The 15,586-nt window shown below is 41.4% G+C and overlaps 4 protein-coding genes across 4 annotated transcripts in view; 2 read left to right on the top strand and 2 right to left on the bottom strand.

Annotated features, from left to right (window-relative positions):
* LOC108102591 (protein Star) overlaps positions 1 to 4,381 on the bottom strand; it is a 31,169-nt gene extending 26,788 nt beyond the window's left edge. Inside the window, exon 1 of the mRNA XM_017207693.2 lies at positions 3,413 to 4,381. The gene's annotated coding sequence lies outside the window, so the exon portion shown is untranslated. The remainder of the gene's footprint in view (positions 1 to 3,412) is intronic.
* A 307-nt stretch (positions 4,382 to 4,688) lies between these two features.
* LOC108102700 (protein asteroid) lies at positions 4,689 to 7,528 on the top strand. The gene is given in 4 exon segments (XM_017207846.2): positions 4,689 to 5,299; positions 5,355 to 5,795; positions 5,852 to 6,268; positions 6,270 to 7,528. Coding segments are annotated over 4 exon segments (2,559 nt in total). The 5' UTR covers positions 4,689 to 4,765; the 3' UTR covers positions 7,437 to 7,528.
* Positions 7,529 to 7,704: 176 nt separating this feature from the next.
* Positions 7,705 to 10,403, top strand: LOC108102605 (cysteine protease ATG4B). The gene is made up of 5 exons (XM_017207709.2): positions 7,705 to 8,196; positions 8,477 to 8,819; positions 8,882 to 8,961; positions 9,030 to 9,575; positions 9,819 to 10,403. Exons 1-5 carry the CDS (start codon positions 8,013 to 8,015, stop codon positions 9,884 to 9,886), a joined length of 1,221 nt encoding a protein of 406 aa, XP_017063198.2. The 5' UTR covers positions 7,705 to 8,012; the 3' UTR covers positions 9,887 to 10,403.
* LOC108102606 (CBL-interacting protein kinase 15) lies at positions 10,110 to 15,269 on the bottom strand. The gene is given in 9 exon segments (XM_017207710.2): positions 10,110 to 11,517; positions 11,519 to 12,024; positions 12,087 to 12,329; positions 12,392 to 12,434; positions 12,436 to 12,501; positions 12,760 to 12,916; positions 12,977 to 13,094; positions 13,148 to 13,247; positions 15,086 to 15,269. Coding segments are annotated over 7 exon segments (1,380 nt in total). The 5' UTR covers positions 13,033 to 13,094; positions 13,148 to 13,247; positions 15,086 to 15,269; the 3' UTR covers positions 10,110 to 11,208.
* Positions 15,270 to 15,586: the final 317 nt, after the last annotated feature.

The following is a 15,586-nucleotide window of genomic DNA, read 5'->3' as shown; positions in this document are numbered from 1 at the left end:
AGATATTGTCATTATAGATCATTTTATGGCCACAAATAAGGATGAATGATTACATTTTAATACAAAAAAAAAGAAAGAAAAAAAGCTATTAAAAGATTTTATAATCGATCGAGTTGATTGATATTCATGATATGTTATTTTATTCCAAAACATAATTTTTAAATTTTAAAAAATCATCTGTGTTACCTTAGATACCCAAATACAACCACCCTAGTGTAGGGTATCCAAAGGCTAAACACATGCAAAATTTACATGAGCGGGTCTTGATTTATTAGCAACAGACAAGGACGGACATCGAAACGAGAAATTACAACGTAAGACGACGGCGTACACACACCCACATGGACGAGATAAGAAGAGATAGAGTGAGAGGGGAAAACTAAGAAAAACGTAAGCATTTCATTCACAAAAATTGAAAAAGCAAATGAAATTCAGTGAACATTTGAGATCGATTTAGATTTATATTTGTGGTCGTGTAGATGAATCAATTAAATGGCAAAAGAACGGGCAAAAATCTGGTAACCAAATTTGGGCAAAAGGAGTGGCCACATAACGGATATGGGAATGGGCCAAAAGCGAATTTAGTCATCCATTTCTGCATGAATCAATCACAATAGATCCCACAGATGTGTTTTTTTAAAATTCACAATGGGCATTACACATACACACACATGTCACTCATTTTGGAGTTCCGTTTTTTGCCAAGTGAGTGATCAATGCAAAAATACTACCCGTACTCCTCGCTCCTTTCCGATCTGTACTATTTTAGAAATAGTTTGGTCTCGCTCTTTCTCAATTGCACGTGTTGGGACCGCTGCAGCAGAAAAATCAACAACAACAAAAGCCTCGACGCCGACAGCGGATTTTGTTGGATTTTATTTTTGGGTCTTGAGGCTTCTTCGCTTTTTATATTCTTCTTTATGTCTTTCCGATTTTGGAGGTAGCTCGCCATGTGAAAGGAAATAATTACTTTATTTGTTGTTTCTGTGTGTATGCGTACAGTCGGGGTCAATATAATAGTAATAGATCTGAACTACTTTAATTAACAAGTCAAAAATCTTGGTTGCTTAATAAAAAAATTGTTATATTTCTTTACACGTTTAACTAAAATAGCAAATTGATTTTAATATTCACTTTATTTCCATTAAATAATGTTAGATAAATTCTAATTTCACACTTGAAATTCTATAATTTTTGTTTTCCATAAAAATTATATTATCTTTACCCCATTTGTCTTGCCTATTATGTATGTGGGGGCAAGTTTGTTGTTATGGCCGTGTTGTTTTTCGGTTGATTTGTCTGCCTCTTTATTCTCTGTTGCCAGCTGGGCTGCATTTCAAACAATTTGGAAATTTAAAAATTGTTTGCAAGCTTTTATTAGCCAATGTTGCTTCTTCTTCTTTAGCTTATTGGCCTCCTCCAACGCTTTTCCGAATTGACTGCGTCTAAACAATAATTAACCGTAAATGAAAATGGGCAGGAAATGCGAGAGGCCGCTTGTAGGTCAAGAAGCATTTCGATGGGCAAAGGTAAGTAGCCATTATTTCCCTAGTTGTTGTTATTATTCTGGCCACTGTTGCAATGCCTTTATTGCGTTTCTTAGACATTAGATGCGATATCTAACGGTACTCCTATATGGTGTATCTGCCTGCCCCATAATGACGCATAATTGCGTAGACAGAAAACACAAATCACAGAGATCGCCAATTGAGAAAGTGAGATCAGTGACAAATTACGCGGGCAATTTAAGCGCAGCTTTAAGCGGCCACATCCGTTTTGCAGATATATGTTTATACGTATGTACAGCGCAGAACATTAGACAAATTTGCACATTTAATCAAAGACAATTGTTTAATTGCTCAATTGCGGCAAATAACTGGTGTACGAGCAAGGAAATGGGAACGGGACAAGTGCAAAAACAATAAAACAGAGGATGAGACACCTACACGAAACATTTGTCCTATGAATCAAGTTTTGATGGTGTTTTAAATTTTTCTTTAAAAACTTTATATTTCTATCATATTTGTAAAGAAATAAAAAGTAATCAAAGGTTTTTCAAGAATTCTTTTATACTTTTAAACACTCAACTACTTCCTTTTCTAAGCGCATTTTAAGTTACAGAAAATGCAACAGGGGGAAGTTCGAGATCGCTTCTTATCTAGTTCTCTATTTACGTTTGCAGAGTGGGATGGCAATAGCCATAGAAAGACAGTCGTCAAGTGCGACTCTTGCTGGTGTTTTCGCTGTGGCCCCTGCACTTCCTACTAGGAAATTCTCCGGAATTCAGAATTATGTGCAGCAGCAGCGTTGGCAAGTGTCATTTGAGACCCAAACACAAAGAGACAAACAGCAGCTGCTCCCCAATGGTCTTGTGTGTGTGTCAGAGAGTGGATTTTATTTGAAATTCAAACTCTTTTTATGGTACTCATTGATTATAGGGTAGCTGAGGGTATTATAACTAAAACATTATACAGAAAATTTTTTTATTTAACAGAAGTTTATACTTTCTCAGCTATAATTTAACGTTCTTAGCTGGTATTTACTATTATTCGAGCCTAAAAACCTCAGTTCTTCAAGTGGTATCAACTTGTCGCATCTCCATTTATAGTCTTCCCTTCCCGGTTTACCAGTAAAAATCATAAAAATCGCAGTCACAACAGCTGTAGGAAAACTATAAACCACTCTGGGAAATGCGTTTGGGAAGGGATGACCGGAGAAGGAAACGTTTTATTTTTTGGCAGGGCTAAACCTTTTTTTCCTGCCGCTTTGAAAACTGCGAGATGAACTTTTGTGCTCGATTTTCCAGTTGCCAAAAAGCGCCGGAAATTGCTGGCAACTGTCGGATCGTCGGCATATATGTACATATCCCCCCTTTCTATATGGAAAATCAACCTGATTCACAAGAGCACAGCGGCGAAAATTACATAATCGTTGGACAAATGGGAGCACAGTCATATCGAAATTGTGCCAAATTGCAACTGCAGATGATAATAACGATGATTTATTTCTCCCCCAGTGAGATTTTCATAATTTTCCTAACAATTTTCTGGAATCTGCGGGTGGCTAATTTCGCCCAATTTTCGCTGTTTCACCAGCCATGGAAAACATTTCAATTCTTTTATATTTTTTCTGGGTTTTCTCGGCCCACCAACAGAGGTATTCTCTAGTTTTTTTCGGGTTTCCCGAGGGTTTTTCACCTTGACTACCTGCAAATACCTGCCTTGAAATAAAGAGAGGCGTGGGAAACACGAAAAAATATATGTGGAGTAAAGGAATGGGAAAAACAAGAAAATTGCAATTGCAGGACGTGTGAAAATGTGCGGAAGACAGGAAACGTGGGCAGGACCACTAGCAGTTTTCCTAGAATGGCCTTGGCCAATGGGAAAGCGATTTCCCTTTGATTAAGACTTACCTTTTTCGGCAAAAGAAGAAGAAACGATGATCCCGTATCCAAAAAACAGAAGATGATTATAATTCGATGGTTGCAAACCTCCAGAAGAATATCTTTTCACACGCACTATATTTTTTGTTTTACTGCTGATTGATCCAAGGCGAAGATGAATTTTCGCACTTTTGCTTTACGTTTTGATGTTGTTGTTGTTTACTGATTTCTTTTTGAAACATTTATTTGCACACAATTATTTATTAAATGCCGTACACACACAGACACAGTGGCTATTGTGTGCGTGTGTTTGTTGTTTACGAACGTGTGTGTGTGCGTAGAGCACGCCTCGCACACACTGACAAAAATTCATTCACGATACGGTGATCACGATCTTCGCTCTCGCTCCAACACACATATTGTTGTTGCTCTTGCTGTTGTTTTTGTTGTTGAGAAAATTCAAGACAAAAAATAATACTATATGAAAAGAAATGCGAAAGACGCACAAAGTTATTAACGTGTGTTTTTGGATGTTTCTGATGTTTTATATTTACTTAATTTCATATTCATATTTCGCCCATGGTTTTCTTTTCTTTTTCGTTGATTTTCTTAGCTACCTGTGCTTTAGTTAAACGAACACACAAAAACAACACACGCACGCACACCACACACCGCTCACACACACACACTCACGCAACGAAACGAGAGACGCAAAGGTAAAGTGGTAAAGTGTGTGCAAGAAAAAAGCGACAAGAAACGGAACGGAACCAACGGAACCCGTATATATGCACGCGCTCGGAGATTCAATGGCGATTTGCACTGCACTCTGTGTTTTTCCGGTGCCAGATTTCCCAGTTTTCCACCTTATTTAGTGGGTCGTAGTATTGTTGATTGCAGCCGAATTTTCTATTTGGCTATTCGCAGCACTCGCGATGTTACGATTTTATTGATGCGCGAACGCAGAGCGAGCAAGCGTCGGGTCGGAATTTTCGGGACAGTGTGACCGTGATGAACTCAAAGGGAAATACTGTGCTGACAGGGTGACCGTAGCGATAAAAATACCATGTTTCTGGATTGACCGCTTAAGAATATCATCAAAAATACCAGATTGTATGGAATATCGATATTAAGAAATTATGATATCGAAACGCTGTTGATAGAATGTTAAGTAACTGCAATGTTAAATACAGAAATGACTACGGCGCCGCTGTTCTGCTACTGTTAGAAAGATATAAATATTTTGTTTTGCATGTTGATTATTATTACATTTTTTTCAGTGTATGAATAAATATTTGGTTGCTTACCAACACTACCGTTAGCACGCGTTCGCAAGTTGGAGTGCAAGAAATAAACAAATCGCAGCTCAGCAACAAGTGCGGGAAAATGGGAGTCCGGGGCCTTACCAGTTATATAGCACAGCGTGCTGAGATCTACCTGAAGCCCTACGAACTCCACTCCACGGCGCTAGTCATCGATGGCGATAATCTGTCCTGCAATCTTTACAAAGATGTTACCGGCAGTTATTCGGCCTTTGGAGGGGACTACGACGACTTTTACCGGGCGGTGGTCCAGTTTTTCCAGGTCCTGGCCGAGTGCGACATCCGTCCTTACGTTCTAATGGACGGAGGCTATGAGGAGCGAAAGTTGCAGACTGTGGGCACCCGACTGAGGGGCAAGATATCTGTAATCAAGAAGATAAACCCAAATGCCTCTATTACGCTGTTTCCCCTGCACCTTAAGGAAGTTTTCGTAGATGCAGTGCGGGATTGTGGAGTCCCTGTGATGCGGTGCGTCTTCGAGGCGGACGATGAGCTGGCTGCCTTGGCAAGGAAACTAAACTGCCCAGTGCTCTCATACGACTCTGATTTTTACATTCACAACGTCAAGTATATCCCGCTGATAACGCTGACTGTTAAAGTATGTTACAATATCATAAATATCCATACAATGTTAATAATTTTATATCCTCCAGGTGCTGACCAAACAGGTGAAAGACAAGAACAACGGCAAACAAAAAGAATCCCGCAATCTGCGTCGCAACGAAGCCAAAAATGTGGAGAAGCGCACCAAGGCCAACAAGATTTTGAGCGACATTCAAACCTTAGAGCAGGTAGCTTCACCGAAAGGGAAAACTAAGACGTACAAGTACCTCGACTGCTGCATCTATCGAGTATCCCATCTTTGCGGAAAAAGCACTCTGAGTCCGGAGAAACTGCCACTTTTTGCTGCTCTCCTTGGCAACGATTATATTGCGCGCAGTGCCTTTAAGAACTTCTTTGCGTCCGGTATGGGCAAAGCAGGAAGGAGTCGCAAGCTAAAGATTCAGCAAAAACGCATACAGGTCATCTTAGCCTGGCTAAAAGAAGAAACATCCGAGAGTGCCTTGGCTAAAGTGTTGTCGAGGCTAAAAAAGGTTAGTTTTTTAAGATACCGTGGCTTTTAGTATACTAATTGTTAATATTCTTGCAGAACCAGCGAGAATCTCTAGTGTCCCAGGTCAATGCAGCTATTTCTGGTTACTCCAATGAGTTGTGCCATGCTTATGATTTCTTCGATGAGCACTATGAAAATGCATTTCCTTATATAGAACCCGCTAGTGAAGAAGAAGCGAGTGATGAGGAAGATTCTGTTAGCTTGGATGATAATCTATCAGAAGTTGAAGTTGACAAGGATGTGGAAGAATCTGAAGCTAAAGAGCAACAGGAGGAGGAGGAGCAAGCTGAAAATGAAGAGGCTGATTCAGGTGATGATGAGGAGGAAGAAGAGGATCTCGAGGTAGAAGTTGAAGATAAAACACTACTCTTCCCCCAATGGTTTCTGGACAAACTATACCCGGCCCACCTTTCACGCTTCTTTGTGGACCTGATGCACCTGCGTAAATACATCAAACAATCCACAGATCGAGCACTTTCCCTTTCACGACTCAAATGAACTGGCCCTGCCTATCCTTAACTACGTTTTCTCACTACTCCATAACGTAGAGGGTGCGAAAATAGAGCCACAACTAGATGTGGAAGGTACACCACTCCCCATTGAGTACACATACCTCACGAGAGCTCTTCGAGTTACCAACGTAAGGTATATCAAGATGCCAATTGAGAAGGAGCCTCCTTATGCGTTTGAACCATCTTCACCTGATGCCAGGCATCTGAGGGCTGTATTCCAAGCTTATGTTCCGCATGCAGATACAGAGAAGCTGTTCAAAAAGCTGGACGAGCTGCCGGAGGATCTGAGGCTGTACTTCCTGGCTATTATCTACTGGTTACATCGCTCGGAGCATTGTGATTTGGTGCATCTTCACTCGTTGATCCTCAGTGTGATTGTTTTACGAACCATAGACGTTAAAATTCCGGCTGAAAGAGAGGTGAAAGCTTTCCGTAAGAGATTTGGCAAGACATTGAAGGCAGAAAGGGCCGTTAGGGATAAAGAAGCCGCCGAAGGCATTGCTCGTGGTATTAAACCGTGTATCTTAGAGCTCTCAGTGCCGGATCGGATGCCCCATGTACCTAAATCGGATTGCTATTTAACCCAAGAACGCCTCCTACCTCATTTTCACATGCAGGAAATCTTTAAGAAAAAGTTCGATTTGTACTCAACAACGGTTATTCACGCATTTGCAGAATTTCAGGCTGTGGTCTATCAACTTAATGGACTAAACTCTCTTCTGGATTTTCCGCTATTAGGTCCAAGAATGAACCAGCTATTTTGTGGCGCTTTTCTCTACAATATGTACGATCTTCTGAGAAATCGTGCAGATGTCCGATTCCACATTGAGAACTTCCTACTGCCCGACTCGAAGATTATGTTTGATTTCTACTGTTATTTGTACGATTGGTGCACTGACTTTATTCCACATTGGAAACGGTTGGAGGTGGATCAGACGGCTGCAAAGGCTCAACAAAAGAAGCGACAAAAGAAGCAGCGTCAGGCGACGAGGAAAGCAGAAGCAAAGGAGTCCAATGCAGATCCCAATGCGGAAATGGTCAAGGACGCCGACCCCGAAGATGACTTCTTCGATTTGAATAACAAATTCTGCGCGCTTAAGGTAGCGTAACTTTTTTAAACTTGTTAAGTGCAATATTGAAGTTTCTAAGCAGTTATTGAATTTTATCTTATTGATAATAAAAAACAAACAATATTTTTAAATATAACAATTTTTCCTTATCAATATTACTAAGATAAATATTGAAAAATAGTTTCAGAAAGCTATTAAATTTGAAATTTAAAAAAAGGGCTGTTACTTTTTATAACATTTATGTATTTCCTATGTTAAGACTTCTGGTATATTTATCAGAAATACTATAGATAATAGCTGCGGTCACACTAACAGCTACGTCACTGCTGTTATCGTTGTAATCAACAAAAAACAAAAAAGAAAACGAAAATAAACCAAACTAAACGCGCCGCAGACTGATCAAAAGTTGGTTATCGCTTAGTTTGTAATCAGCCCGTCACTGCCAGCAACAAATGAAACCTCTGTGACCTCGGGCCGAAAGCAGGAGCATTGCTACCAGCGAAAACAAAGGCCAAAACAAAGGCACCAGCCGAAAAAATCGGAACGTCATTGGGAGGCAATTAACTCGCAGAACGGCCTTGGTGTCCAACCGCTACTCCTCCCAACGGGCAGTAGATGCTGGTTGGGCTCAGCGACCAGCTAGCACGGATCATGGAGAGCGTCTTTGAGGCATATTTGGGCCCGGACAGCGTCCTGGCCAGTGCAGTTGGCCAAGCGGTGGGCAGTGGAGAGCCCGAGGACATCCCTAGGAAAAACACCGATGTTTGGGTCCTGGGTAGAAAATATAATGCCATACAAGGTAAGTCAAGGCTAATAAAGGCAGTTTTATAAGGAATTAGACCTGCCATATTGGCTGGAATGAGTCATATGATGCTATCATATCAAATAATTCCCATAAGTTGGGGAAAACCCAACGAGACGCTAGTATCGTACAGTGTACTTGGTCGTATATAGATTCCTGTCCTTATTTTATGATAGCAGTTTTAACTGATTAAAATTTCTGTTACGATTTGAAAGTAATTTTGTAGTCCTAGTGCGTACATACAAGAAAAAGAATAAAAATATTTCCTTTTTTTTAGAACTTGAACTTATACGACGCGATATTCAGTCTCGATTGTGGTGCACCTATCGTCATGGATTTTCGCCGTTGGGAGAGGTTCAGCTTACGTCGGACAAGGGATGGGGCTGCATGCTCCGTTGTGGTCAGATGGTCCTCGCCCAGGCGCTGATTGATCTACATTTGGGTCGCGATTGGTTCTGGACGTCGGATTGCCGTGATGCCACCTACCTCAAGATCGTAAATCGTTTTAAGGACGTTGGGGATAGCTTTTACTCCATACACCAGATCGCCCTGATGGGAGAGTCCCAAAACAAGGCAGTGGGCGAGTGGTTAGGACCTAATACAGTAGCCCAGATTCTCAAGTAAGATCTAATTGTTAAATTTTAAATGGAAGACAAGTTCAATAACTTTTTGGTAATTGCAGAAAACTAGTGCGCTTTGACGACTGGAGCTCACTGGCAGTTCATGTGGCTATGGATAGCACAGTAGTTCTGGAGGACGTATGTAAGTGTGGAAAAGCGTTACGGGTTTAAACCCCTTTCCTAAATAATATTTTTTTCCATATCTCGTAGATTCATCATGTCGCGAAGGAGGCTCTTGGAAACCACTGCTACTCATAATCCCTCTGCGCCTGGGCATCACAGATATTAATCCGCTTTATGTGCCAGCCTTAAAAAGATGCCTTGAACTAGATAGCAGCTGTGGTATGATCGGCGGTCGTCCCAACCAGGCTCTGTACTTCCTAGGCTACGTGGACGACGAGGTCCTCTATTTAGATCCACACACCACTCAACGAACAGGAGTAGTTGGTCAGAAAACTGCTGCGGGAGAACAAGATTACGACGAGACCTACCATCAGAAGCATGCTGCTCGTTTGAGCTTCGCCGCCATGGATCCCTCTTTGGCGGTTTGTTTCCTTTGCAAGACCAGTGACAGTTTTGAGTCCCTGCTAACTAAGTTCCGTGAAGAGGTTCTTAGCATATGCTCGCCGGCTCTTTTTGAGATAAGTCAAACACGAGCCGTCGATTGGGACACAACGGAGGATATCGACTGGCCCACCATGCCTGATATCGATTGGCCAGCGGGCACCTCGGATTCGGATTCGTTTGCCATAGTTGGTAAGATGGGGGATGGTATTTAAAATAATATAAACTTTACGCTTGCGGCTATTTTTTAATAAATTTAAATCTTGAAAAATAAGACAAATAACTAAAAGAAAGAAAAGAAATGGCAATGGCCAACGCCTTTGCAAACATCTTCAAAATATTTAATAATTGGTATTCTGTAGTCGTATTAAACATTCTTATAAATTCCACTCGCATTTCACTCAAACCCCCTTATCAATTCACTCCATTTTGCAGAAGAGAGCGCTCGAGACAGCGACGCCGGCTGCAGCGGCAAAAAACCCAGTAAGAGCGCCGTCATATGAGAGGGTCGCCGGTGGAGCGCCTGCGTCGCAACAGAACAGATGAAACTAAACCAGGCGAAAGTGGAGCAGCAGATGAGGAGGATGAGGTTTTGCGAGCAGAAGCGAGCGGGAACAGGAGGACGAGCCCCCTGCGGATGCTGCAACTGCAATAAACTAAGGCTAAAGTGCATAATTAGACGAGTGGTTGAGATTTAGATTTAAGAATGATTACGATTTATACGAATGCGATTCTTAGCGATTCATAATGCTGCTTTATTGTACGCTATTGACTCCACGGGAGACAATTTGGCAAGAACACACACACAGAGAGTGACACTTACATACAGACACACTCGCTTTTTTGATGATCAATTAAACATTTTTATGCAACGTTGTACATTGAAGACTCGATGAGATCGATCGATCCTTAGCCAAGTGTGTATTTATATGTTTTGTATTCATATTATTTCGTTTCGTATATTCGTCTGTATATGCTTAAAAATGGACCAACAACTAAATACATAATACTTGGACTATATGTATATATTTCTATATATATGTATATATCAACTTTGCTATCCGCCTCTGGACTTAACGGTTGGACAAACTGAAGCTACACGAAATAAGGAACTTTCTCGAATGAGTAACCAAGGAAAGAATGTAGGAAACTACGTTAACAACAAACTCGCGCCTATGCAGCTGGCAAATTGACACTAATTGGGCTTGTCCTCTGGTCTCTCAGCTTTATCCCAGCAGAAAGGCAAACCTGGATTATCCAAAGGATCCATTGGATTCCCCTTTATCTTGGTTTTTCTTTTTAAATCCTTAGAGATAGCTTCTCTCTTCTTTCAAGCGATACTTGTCTTTATTTCATTTAACTAATAAGGGTTTTCTAAATCCCTTGATTCCTTTATATTTTTAAAGAAATATTAGCTGATCGTGTTTTGATTCCACTACGTATTACTTTTAAAGAAGTTTTGAAATATTCTGAATATTTTTTAGACAATTTGTTTTTACTCTAGAACTTGCTAACCTCAATTTCTTTTTTTACCAACCATTTGTTACTTTTTAACATTAAAGCTTAGACATTGAATCTAAATGGTTACAATTCAAAAGAATAAGCTGATCAATGGTATAGCCTCTAGTAAAAAAGTTAAATATTTGATAATTCAGCTTAAGGGTCTTTGAACCCCTGTTTCCCTTTCCAAGAAAAGGTAACAAAATACCATTTTTTCTTGAAAAATTCTATAGAAAACCAAGTTTGCCTTATCATTCCTGGGGACCCAAGGACCTAGCAGGACCAGGAGAGTAATATAAACATTCAACAATTATTCGCGGATGTCTTAGAGTATGCAGCATGATCTCTCAATTCGCTTCTCCGCTTTGGGCTCACTATGCAGGGCCATCTCCACATGCTTTCGTGCCAGCCAGGATTGCTTTTGCAATCGATTGACCACAATTCTATAGGCGCCAATGATGTCAGAACGTGGTCCACTCTGCCTAGCATTGATCAGCATCTCGGAGGACAAGCCCAGTTCGGCCAAAATTGTCCGGGCTTCAAACTCTAGAGCTCCCAGTTGGCTAAGATCCTCGGTGTTCGTGGGCAACATAATGCAGCTGCCCGTCTCCGCGTCGTAGTTCTTGAACAAAGGGACAATCGTCGGCCACTTCGACATTCCACGGATTGATCTTGGCCGATCCGCATTGACCACCGTTGGCCAACTGTTTCTCCGGCTCTGTGTCCATGGGTGTAACCTTTTTCTTAAGACTACCACAGAACATGTATCTTCTGGTTGGACGCTTGGCCTGGTCGGTGGACTGTGGTTCCTTTAGCTGACCTGATCCCTGAAGCATTAATTCATGACCCATCTCGATTGGTTGCAGGAAGTTCTGCACAAACATCTCATCTTGCTGACGGGTGTTCATACTAATGGCCGGCTTCTTTACCACCTCTGCATATCGATCCCTTAAGGATGCGGATTTCCTCAATCGATGAGATTTGCTACGCACCCAGAATATAGATCGCTTCACTGGCTTGGTGTGCTGGTTGATCTCCCACTGCATTAGATCTGCACTTAATTTGGGGCAGGTCACAAACTGACTGTTTAGTATGTCGTCTATAGTTGGCCGATGGGCAGGTATGTGGATCAAGATGCGTTCTAAAAACAAATTAACATTATAATCAAATTAGAATTGTAATCCAAAAGCAAGTTCAACTTACGTATAAGTCTTATGCAGGGCAAACTAAGCTGTCCAGGAAGCAGATAGTCTCCTTTGAGAATGGCTGCCTTGAGGCCGGGGATTGTGGGTGCCCGGAAGGGCATGTTGCCAACCACCATGAAGTAGAGCAGGATGCCCAGGGCCCACACATCGACGGGGGCACCGATATAATGGTCATCGGAGAAGAGCTCGGGCGCCGCATACGGTGGGGAGCCGCAAAACGTGTCGAGCTTTTGATTGGCACCTGTCAAAGACCATGAAATTGATTAGTTTTCTGACGGAATGAAGGGGTTATTGATACCGCACCATTGATGAGTTGGGTGCTGAAACCGAAATCGGCCAGCTTTAAGGCGATCTTCCGAGAGGAGCAGGACATTTTCAGCCTTAATGTCCCGATGCACATAGCCCAGACTGTGCTGCAAATGGAATTAAGTTCAATTAATTTCCCAGTATAAAAATCAACATATTAAACGAAGTATTAAGTAAAAGCCATTATAATTAATTAAATATTAACAACACTCAGGGAAATTAATATAATTAATCTCTCTGTCAAATCCAGCTTTTAAATAAATTATTTCCAAGCGATAAATATTGATTTTCGGTGGAGATACAATTGAATTAAAATTACCAGAATTCATTTGTATGTTTCTGCATTTTAAATATTGACAGCTTACCATATGCTTGACAGCCAGCAAGAGCTGTTTCAGTAAAGGAGCCGCATGAATCTCCCGCAGAGGTCCTCCTTGGGTTATGTGGTTGTACAGCTCACCACCGCGTATCCACTCCGTGACCAGATAGACCCGCCCCAAAGTTTCAACTACCTCGAAAAGCCTAAAAGAAATATTAAATATATTAATCCTACCCATAATAAAGACAAGATTCGTTTTCCACCTCAAAATATTTGGATGATGAACACACTCGAGTGTGGCTATCTCGCTGGACAGCATTCGCAGCGCCTTGGCATCGAGACCAGCCCGATCCAGGTCCACCACCTTAATGGCCACTTTGTCTGGAAATTGACTGATTAATATCTAATCAGGATAAAGTTTTCTTTTGGCTTACCACGCGTCAACTGGTGAACAGCGAGTTTGACTTTGGAGAAGTTGCCGCGTCCGATGTCGCCACAAAATCTGTAAAGGCCAATCCGACGGCCGATGGTTACCTAGGAAGAAAAAATTAAATACATAATTTATTATTACTTGAAGACCTTGCTAATTTATAGAAACTTCCCTAACTTTATTAAAGTTTCTGTTCTTTCATCAAACTGATGTCAAAACGTGAGGCATTTCCCTAACATTTTCCTCAGGGGCAAGGTTCGTCTTAAGGTTAAGTAATCCGAGGCAGCGATTATTTGATACCCCAATGTACACATGTTCTAGCAATTAACATTGACTGCTCCCATTCCGGCTGGAAACGCGGTGCCTGTAATTTATGCACTCGCGCCCACCGCCCCCTCCCAAAACCTTCCGTTCAAGAATTCTTGGTCTTGCAATTAGCCAAGGTCAAGTGCGGTTCACTTTTTTTTTTTTGGGTTTCGTTTTTTGTTAATGTAATTTGAACTGTACACTTCAGCACTCAACGTGGCCGTTTTTTTGTGTTTTTTTGCTTGTTGCTTGTCGTGGCTTTCACCTCTTGGCTTGCAGTGTGTGTTTTTGTTCTTCAATCCAGCTTTTGAGCCATCGAGAGAGAGAGAGAGAAAGAGCTAGCGTTAATTAAGGAACGCAACGCGGCGTATACGTAATGCGGATAACTTGCGTTCGGTCACACGCGCATTCTGCAACGCAAGCCTCAAATAGGCGGGGAATGAGCTCAAACAAAGACAACAAATCCCCGGAACACACTAGGAAAAATAAATTCAGTTTAGGATTAGAACGGTAGAGATTTTAGTGACTTGAATAAACTACTTGCATGCCTTTTACCTTTTAACATTCTTTAATACACTTTTTGAGTTTAAAAAAATACCATTTAGATTTATTTTCAGTGTATAACCGGACAACGGCAAAGCTGCACAAGCAAATTAGCCTTGAACCCATACATAATTGCACCACTGCAGCGGGGGGTTTGTGTATTAGCTAACACACAACTACACAACCATACAAGCACTGGGGCACACCTACACGGAAAATGGCCCAAAAACAACAAGCGACAATAACCTGGCTTTGGCTTTCACCGTGACGTCAGAGCGTTAGAGGGGCTTACCTCTGTTGTTTTGCTCTGCCAAACAGGTTGCATTCAGAGGGAACTTGTATATGAGATACAATTCATCATGCACAAGGACACGCAAATCTGGCACAATAAGTTCATGACACAATGCGAAGATATATTTTTGCCGTAATCATTTGCAGCCTTCACAAAAGGATGCCGAAGGAAATTCATTTTACGATACGGATACGGATGCCTATTAAAGCAAAATTATCATAGTGACGATTTTATGATGTATGGTTATGGAGGAAAAATAAGTATTTGTATTCCAGTTACAGACAGTTTTTGATAGAGTTGCCTTATTTTGATGGGGTGGTAAAATAGAAAATAGGTTTTTCAACTTATTTATTTAATCTAGGGCTAACATCTTCAAAGGATATATATATCGGATTATAAATAAATAAAATATTACGATTTGCTGTTTAAATTTATTACGAATACGCTGCGATGTGCCTGCTTTTCTGCTTACATTTAAATGAAAATATAGGTGGAATGTTATATAAAACATATTTAAATTAACAAACATTTTTGCTAAGCAAATGTTCCCTTTCTAATCTAAAGGTCGGAGGAACATTTTCCACCTCACATTCCCAAGCACATTTATCAAATTACTGGAAATTTATTTAAAAACTTGGTCTGCAGTGGAGTGCCATGACTAATGGCGGGGGTAATTGACATTAACCGAACCATTGCCGCAACTCGAAGAACTTACAGGTGGGCAAAAAAGTTGTGGGTGACCCCGACGGGGCGGCGACCCACCATGATTTCGCCACCACAGGCATTTCAATTTGCACTCACCTCGTGGCCGCAGCGCGGATCGCATTGCAGCGCCTTGGTTAGCCGCTGATAGGGCGGAGTGGGCGGTGGCGGCTGACAAATTGTCAGGGGCGTTGTCGTCGACGTCACTTTCACAGTGGCTGAGCTGCGCAGCGCGTTGGTATCCACGGCTGCCGTTTTGCTGCTTTCACTTCCTGGGAATTCAGTTCCTTATTGGTTTGGGGTTTGTGGCAACTTGTTGGTCCTTTTCTTAGTCCTGCTGCAGTCGACTTCTTACTTGTTTCCACAGAACTCGTTTGTAATTACAGAACGGCAGAGTCTTAGGGCAGTCTTACATTATTAAATGCTTTGTCTGCAGACACTTCTCTGACAGCGACCCCCTGAAAGTTTGTAAGTGAAGGAGAAGAGTTAAGCCAAGTTGATTTCTGTTTCTTGGTAAGCGTCTTATTCTATTTGATGGCAAGGAAAGTCAATTGAAATTATATAAGTTGATTGTTTTTAGGGGGTAAGAGAGTCCTTGCA

The sequence above is a fragment of the Drosophila eugracilis genome, unplaced genomic scaffold (assembly GCF_018153835.1).
Source record: "Drosophila eugracilis isolate 14026-0451.02 unplaced genomic scaffold, ASM1815383v1 contig_575, whole genome shotgun sequence".
NCBI lineage: Eukaryota > Metazoa > Arthropoda > Insecta > Diptera > Drosophilidae > Drosophila > Drosophila eugracilis.
Note: the sequence above shows the minus strand (reverse complement) of the source record. Positions and strands in the feature narration are given on the sequence as shown.

Coding starts and splice junctions, on each gene's coding strand:
- LOC108102605 (XM_017207709.2), top strand. CDS start 8,013: ATGCTGGTTGGGCTCAGCGACCAGCTAGCACGGATCATGGAGAGCGTC. Junction 8,820..8,881: donor ACAGTAGCCCAGATTCTCAA/GTAAGATCTAAT, acceptor TGGTAATTGCAG/AAAACTAGTGCGCTTTGACG. Junction 9,576..9,818: donor GGATTCGTTTGCCATAGTTG/GTAAGATGGGGG, acceptor TCCATTTTGCAG/AAGAGAGCGCTCGAGACAGC.